We start from the raw sequence: 8,404 nt of genomic DNA on the forward strand, positions 1-8,404 counted from the left end.
GAAATCAGTAGGGCATCAACAGAGACACAATCCATTGGCATACATAACGCGCATTTATTCAATACTGAGCTTGCAATGCATTATAGGGCGATTTTCAAATATGGCTGTTTTCAGCTGTTTTGTGAGCGGAGAGAGACTTTGTTGCTGTGTTTTGGCCCATATTTCTCGTGTTAAAAGCAAAACAGGACCAGAGTAGCTGTTGTTTTCCGTTTAATTTATTGTGTGAATGATTTTTTGACTGATTTCATGGGAAGATTGAAGTCGTCAGACAGATTAGATGGAGATGAAAACTCCATGTTTAGGCGCCCACTCGGGCTCCTTGAACAAAACTTTAGTCGCCCGCACTCGTAACTTAGGCGCCTCAGGTGACCGGGCGCCCGTTAGGCAGCAGCCTTGTAGATGATGATCTTAATTCAGCAGTTTCTACCTATACACTTTTACAGCAACCCCACTGATAAGAACCTAACTTAAAATTTTAGCCTTAATAGATTCTTATGTGGAGGGGGCTTAAAATTAAAATTTTAGCCTAACAGGTTCTTAAAACCCAGGTTCTTATACGTGGGCTATTACTGTATGTGCTTTTTAAAACATTTTAATTTTAGAAAAATTAATGATCTAAAGTCTTCTGATTCAAAGAGATATTAACTATACTGGGATGGGATTGATCAGGCAGAAATCAATATTACAAAGTAAGGATATTTGTAGACCCAAAGTGTAACAATTCTAGCTATTGGGCTAAAAGAATTATAATAATATTGTAAATCTACCAGTCTGCTATCACCAGCCTAGTTAGCCTGCTTAGCAAGCATTTCTGTGGGGTTCGGGATCAAAGAATTACAGCGTGAAAAATGGAGCAAGTAAAGGAGGGGGGAGAGGGAGGGGAAGGAAGGAAGGAAGGAAACGCTTGCAGACAAACCCCTGGATTTTGAAAACCACCCACATGCACACTGAGATGTCATGCTGTCATTGGCTGTCATAAATTAACCAAGAAAATCTTTGGCCTTCTGTAGCGGAAGTGAACTTTGAACAAAAACAAACTGTAACTGTCAAAATATGTCTGAAACAACGAGCGTACACTGTACTGTGGGAACAGAGAAATCTCAATAACTCCGGGCGACCAATGCAGGCTTTGTAATTGCAATTTCAAAGTTAAATTTGGTAATTTATAATCAAGCTATATTTCTACTCAATCCGTCCAAAAGGAAGGACTACGAGGGTGAAGGTTTAGCACAAATCTGCCAGAAAGTTAAAATGAGAGAATTATCCAAGTTGTGTTTGTAATCCTTGTGCTCGCAAGATTCAAAATCTTGGATCACAGTATTCATTTGTCCAGGAATCGATACAAGGTAAAATTAGCAAGTCAACTCCTACAAAGGCAACTCCAGTAAAGAACCGTTTGCTGGAAACACCAGATCCACAAAATCAGTTCGAGTGTTATCTCCTGTGACAAAAACAAACAACCAAAAGTCTTCTCAGAAAACTTTGGAATTTGGGCAAGAGAGGCTTCAAACATCTGAGAAGGAAAATAACGATAATCTTGACCAGTATCTGAATATAGATAATCTTCCCCTAGGCGGCCTCCAAGTCAAAGTTGTTTATAAAACCAACTCTGGAAATGTCCTTGTAAGAATTCCCCGCAATGAGAAGACTAAATGTTTGGTAGGGCAAATATGTGACAAAAACTGGCATGCCGCAGCTAACACTATAACAAATCATTCAGAATTGTACCCAAAGGTTCTAAATGCTGTCAACAAAAAAGCTTCTGATGAAATGTCAGAATACTTACATGATAAAATCGAAAGCATGCTATGTCACAAGCCAGACGAAATCACTAGGTTTTCCCACACAGTAGTGCGAATTTTCTGTCCTGTGGTTTATTATCTTGTCCTTTGCGCATGTCGCATTCAAGAAAGTGATGTTAAAATTAAAGGAACAACTGCAAATTGTGTCACACTTGCTTCTGCAACAATGTGCAGGCTTCGAAATAACAAAGTGTCGACATTGGACTACAGGATTTCTACCGTACTGTCAAAGCTCATGACTAAATCCTCATTCAGCGAGAAAAGTTAAAGCCTTTGGTAAACAAGCTTCGAACGCATCTTCCCCTTCTTTCTAGCACTCAGAAGTGTAAGACCTTTGATCGACACATGTCAATAATGTTCAACTAGCCCAGCCAATCACGAGCCCCGTTCACTGGCGAATGGGGTTTTCAAAATCCAGGAGTTTGTCTGCAAGTGTTTCCTTCCTTCTCCTCCCCCACCCCCATCTTTCTTTTTTTGGCTCTCGCCCCATTTTCCGCGCAGGAAAAACACTGAAAATCCCGTTCCTTGGTCTTTCTTTGCTCTCAAACCCCACAGAAACGCTTGCCACACAGGCTACAGGCTAGTAAATTGCTACATGAAGGTTTACTAGTTAACCCTCCTATGAGCACAGTGCAAGTAACAATTTCATTTTATCAAACTTGGCTGATTTGTGTTGTAGACTTGTCATAAGCTTGTCACAAATGACCAAGTTGTACCTTCAATATTGACATACAATATATTACCTGCACTCAACATTTGCAATGAGTCAATCAGAAGCCTTGCCTAGTGTCCCAGTTTCCTGTGATATCAAGCGCCCACATGCCTGACATCACCAGTTTTTGATCAAATTTGGGTGTAGTAAAGATCTGATAGTACCTTTTTGGTATGCTTTAGAAACAATCAGTCTTGTTTGATCTTGCTGTAGGTATTTTGATATGAGACAACCAGACGTAACCAAGCTCACCTGGTAAGCCACCAAAGCATACAAAAAAGGCACAATCAAGGACAAATAGTGACTGGCCTGTTTATCGATCTACAACCTACAATATTTATTACCACACTGAATATACTTAAGCATCATTCTTAGAAGACTCTCACAATCATTCACTATCACTTTACTAGTTTTCAGCAATTACATATACATGTAGAGTTACTCAGCTCAACCATACTAAATCAACTGTTACCTTTCGTGATCTCCTACAAACTCCACTGCAACTGGCTGATCCTCATCTTTCAACCCATGTTTATCAACTAAGGGAGCAAATGTCTAGGAAACAAAGCAAATGAACAAAAAAACTGATCAATTTAAATCTGTCTGGCCAGATTGCCCATCAGCATGTCCAGTGCCTTATTCCTATTTACATTTCTGAACAGAGAAAGGTACTGTGAGAGTTTATGTGTTGCACAAGAACACAAAGCAGTGGCTCTGGCCAATGCTTGAATGCACACTGCCTGATCCATAATAAAAAATCTAAAAAATCCTGTCAAACTTTGTGTGTACTGTACTTAATACCAACACCAAACATTTCATATCTGAATGAGACTCTTCACCAAACATTCAAGACATGATTCGTAAATGGCACTGCATTCTCACCAAAGCTGGCCACAAGAGTGGTCTTCTTGGATTTGATGGATCTGGTCTTTGACTCCACACCATTGTCTGTTCCACCAAAAATAACTTCCAGCTTCCATCGTGTATTTTGAGCCACTCTCTAGTCGTCCAATCTTCATTATCATATTCAACCAAAACCTACAATGACAGATGCACACAAAATGATGCTGAGACATTTATTTTTTCAAACACACTGGCAAATTTAAGATTCTCTCACTATCTTGGCCAATACATATTTGAACAAAATGAAGACAACACAAAAATATCGATGCAGAGAAAAACAAATACAGAATTAAATTACACAGGTGAACAATTCACGAAGTGTCAAAGCTATTTTTACATGAAAATACTTTGGCCAGAGAATGCACTGATAATTAAAATAAACTTTTAAATTAGGTACTCTGCAAAGCTACAGCTACTAACAGTAACATACAGCCATTTCAAGAAAAGTTCCCCTACAAAACTGGAAAAGCAGCATGTGGGGATGCTGAAAGTTACCACTGGAAGTTGTAGCTTATTGCTGGCTTATCAAGCTCTCAGTGATTAAGGGTGTTTGAGGGATAAATTGTCATCTAGTGAAAAGAAAACCATTTTTTTAACTTGCCCAAAGGGCAAGTTGTAACTATGACATACTAGCCTGAAGGTCACTAGTTAAACTTTCTTTTTATCAGGTTTAATTAATTCATGATTTTTTTACGATATTTACCCCAAGGTCCACTTGCCCCAGGCTATTGGAAACTAGTTTCTTTGCATGTTGATCATGAGTGCCTGTTTCCATTTAAGAAATAGAAAACATGTACCATGTTTCTATCAAGTTATAAAAACACAAGTGAAAGTTTGGGAGAACGAGGAATGCTGTGGGAACATAAGCCGAATGGTGAGTGTTTCCACAGCTTTTTAGAGTTCTTCCAATTAAACAATTAGATTATGAGCTTGAAATTTCCATCCTGTGATTGAGAGTGAATGATCTAATTGTTTTAGTATAAATCTACTTGTCTTTCAAAACTTTAACTAAATCCTCTTCACAGACACTTCGAAAATGCCAGGAGTGGCCATCATTTTGTTAACAAAGATACACTGCTACGCTAGTCACTATCTATCACAGAATAGATAGTAAGTAGCATAGCCAATCAGAGAATGGCATTCGTGATAGAATGCTAGTAGATTTATACTAAAACGCCATAGAAACATGGAGAACACGTGTTCTATTTCTTTTAGAAAATTCCGGGATGAAAACAAGAAAACAACTTGTTTATTTTGATCATCAAAATGTACATTCTCTTTACTCACGTCATCACTATGTCAACAGCTCATGCTAGTTCTATGTTTCTATCAAGTTTTAGTATAAATCTACTAGCGTTCTATCAAGAATGCCGTTCTCTGATTGGCTACGCTACTCACTATCTATTCTGTGATAGATAGTGAGTAGCGTAGCAGTGTGCCCTTGTTAATAAAAATAATGGCTGCTTCTTGGCGTTTTCAAAGTGTCTGTGAAGCAGATTTGGATAAAGTTTTGAACGACTAGTAGATTTATACTGAAACAATTAGATTATTTGCTCTTGATTTCTATGTGATAGAAATCTCGAGCTCATAATCTAATTGTTTAATTGAAACATGATTTTAAACCAATCAGCGCACATATTCTCATTGGCTTTTTTCCAATTCTCTATATGTCATGCCGAAACACCATGAACTTTTATCAAACAACAGTAAACTACATTCTGTACCATTTCCATGATGCCTTTTGGAATTGTGGCACACACTTTATGCTTGGCTGAGACAACCTTCTCGAAACAGCTATATATAAGCAATTATCCCTTTAACAGGCAATGCTGATGCAAGCTTTTAATGTTTTATTACCGGTATACATTAGAAAACAGTCCTAAGGAAATAAGTGCGCTGATTGGTTGAAAATTGTGTTTCTATAACTCGATAGAAACACAGAACTAGCATGAGCTGCTGACGTAACAATAGTGCGAGCAAAGAGAATTTACATTTTGATAATCAATGCCAACAAATTGTTTTCCTTTTTTGTCGCAGTGTTTTCTAAAAGAAATAGAAAATATGTTCTCCATGTTTCTATCAAGTTTTAGTATAAATCTACTCCTATTCTATCACGAATGGCGTTCTCTGATTGGCTATGTTATTCACTATCTATTCTGTGATGGATAGTGAGTAACATAACAGTTTGCGCTTGTTAACGAAATGACGGCCGCTTCTTGGCGTTTTCGAAGCGTCTATGAGGAGGATTTAGATAAAGTTTTGAACAATTAGTAAATTTATACTAAAACAATTAGATTATTCACTCTTGATTTCTATGCGTGATAGTTGACTTGGGCTGTGCCCTTGTTAACTATCGCGTGATAGAAATCTCGAGTTCATAATCTAATTGTTTAATAAAAACACTCATGAAAGTTTGGGAGAACTCGAAAAAGCTGTGGAAACATTCACCTGCAGCTCATGTTCCCACAGCATTTCTCATTCTCCCAAACTTCCACTCGTGTTTCTAGAACTCGATAGAAACACGGAACATGTTTTGTATTTCTTAAATAAAAATTGCATGGACAGTACTAGCATCCTTGCACAAGAAATGCTACCACACCATAAAAACTATATTTGAATTTTTCATAACTTTTTCAGAGATTTTTCAAGCGTTACATTGCCTGTGTGCAAAGACATCACATGCATGTCATTTTTCTTCTGTAATGTGCACTGCACTTCATAATAACAAGAAGAGCTGTGTTAATTCAAATAGATGTATAACTATGAAAGGTAAACTTGTCTGTGTAGCTGCAGAAGGCTTGTGTTTGTAGGTTTTCATTTTACTGATATTAATGGAAAATATTGCTTGATGATTCATGCATAAAAGTGGTATTTTGCTTTGGTTGTTTATTTTTAGAAAAAATTGAAACGATCTTTAAAAGTCCAGTGTACAGTAGATGTAAAATTTGAACTCTCCGAGACTAAATGACAGAACTTATTTAACAGTTAGTTTACCTCGCTCTTCAATTATTCGGCTTTTAATATAAGCACGCCTAATCAATCGTGGAAAAATTTCTGCACAACGCTTTTCTTCATTATCTTGGAGATTCGGTCTCTTTTGTGAAAGTTCTCATCATAAATTCAAGGGAGATCAACTTTTGAACCAACTGAATTGAACTGAAATTTTTGCAAGTATGCAAGACGACTAATTAAATACTTTAGACACGCGATCGTCGCCACGTTGAGTGAACTGAATTATAAACGAAACAAAACCAACACACGCATACCGTTAAAATGCGGCGATTTTAAGGGCTTTAGTTTGTTAAATGTACATTACAAAGTGGGATCACGCATATTCATGTATAAGGCAGCTCTTTTATGTAAAGTACCAGTAATGGTCAGCAAATAAAATTTAACGAAAATTAAGAACAAATGATTTCACTTGCATTGGTCTAACCATTAAACGAAATTTCCAATATACAATCGAATAGTGGAAGGCTGGATTAGCAATCTGCTACGACTTCAATTGCAGGAAAACTTTGACAAAGCTTGCACGTACTCCAAGGTTTTGTTAATCAATTCACTGGTGAATACAAGGAGCGAACAATCAACACCGGCTATATTTTTAGCTTCATGTAGTATTTCGCACTTGTAATCCAACTGGGTAAAACGCTTGTCAACAAACTAATAAATCCGCGAAGAATACAGTTTCCTCGGGGAGGTAAGTCTAGCTAACAAATGGTAAGGTCCACTGAACAGTCAATGAAAAAGCCAAGTAGCGCTAACGCAGTTAGTTGTTCGCTGCATTGAAAGCTATCTAAAGATAAACTCTCACCTTTAGCTCTGAATGGTGAAAATCTTTTTCACTGCAAGCTCTGATTACTCCAACTTTCCACTGGTAATCCAGCGGGCTAGACACGCGCCTAGATCGAGAGTTTGGACGAAGAGAATTTTTCTCCCGAACACACAAGAAGCGTTTGCCCACCAGCTCAGCCTGACGGAAAGCGTACATGGTGTTTCGCGCTCTCCATCAAACACGCAACTTTCTCGAAGATGGCTTTGCCTCCATGATGACAAACAACAGCGATTTGAGCACTGCAAGGATTCTCGACAAAGAAGGTAGGCGTTTACACAAATACAAACCCCTCACAAACACGCCAAGTAGAAATGTCTAACCGTTCAAATCGGCCATCACAAATGCATGACTCCGATAACTGCTCATTAGCGCGTGCGCTGGAACTACTCGTCCGTACATGCGGGCTCATTCCTTAGCGGAAACAAAGGCGAAAGAGGAAGGCTAATTTAGGACCTCTTTGTTTACAATTTTCACCCGTTTTAGAAACAGTTGGCGTAACTAGAACGATCACGGAAAATTTAGCCTGACATATTTTGGGGCGTAAAACATTTACACCCTCGGTATTTTTCTGGGGTCAAGAGATCTGTCACGTATACTTTTAGGTCTTAGAAAAATACGCGTATTTTTTTGGGTTTACACATGTCCGAGCGATGAGGACCTGTGTGTGATGTGGAGCACAAGGGAGGATGAAGAGACATTAAAAGACACACCAATTTCATTAGCTTATTGATGCAAAATCATGCATTAGAAGAGTCTGTTTGATTGATTAAATCAGTATTAAGGTATTCAAGTCTTGTATTGTTTTGAGTAAGAAATTTTGATGCCAGGTATTTTTTTGGGCGTAAAATTTCAGGCTCGTGTATTTTTTTGGGTTCGCAATGTGAAGCCTCGTCGGACCCCCTCCCCCAGTCATGTATACTGCAAGTTACCCCCTGGAGTCTGGAGGACCTCGTGTTGCGCTTTGAACAAACCATATCTGAAAGAATTCATATAAAAAAGCGTTCCCAAGTATCTTTGTGCTCCTACAAGCCTAAATCAGAGTCTTTGATTAGTTTCTTATCTATTTTTCTTTGTGTACTTCTTTGTTCTTTATTTTAGTTAGTTTTTGTTACTTTTTTGTCTCCCACGGAAGCTGATATCTAAGACTGAAGA

The 8,404-nt window shown here is 38.1% G+C and overlaps 1 protein-coding gene across 1 annotated transcript in view; it reads right to left on the reverse strand.

The window, feature by feature from the left end:
- Window positions 1-7,664, reverse strand: part of LOC145478563 (uncharacterized) — a 32,738-nt gene extending 25,074 nt beyond the window's left edge. Inside the window, exons 1-3 of the mRNA XM_081456626.1 lie at window positions 7,232-7,664; window positions 3,397-3,552; window positions 2,987-3,069 (exon numbers count right to left, since the gene is read on the reverse strand). Coding sequence (XP_081312752.1) covers window positions 2,987-3,069; window positions 3,397-3,552; window positions 7,232-7,408 — 416 coding nt within the window. The 5' untranslated portion in view covers window positions 7,409-7,664. The remainder of the gene's footprint in view (window positions 1-2,986; window positions 3,070-3,396; window positions 3,553-7,231) is intronic.
- Between the last annotated feature and the right edge of the window lie 740 nt (window positions 7,665-8,404).

Source organism: Orbicella franksi, chromosome 2, assembly GCF_964199315.1.
Source record: "Orbicella franksi chromosome 2, jaOrbFran1.1, whole genome shotgun sequence".
NCBI lineage: Eukaryota > Metazoa > Cnidaria > Anthozoa > Scleractinia > Merulinidae > Orbicella > Orbicella franksi.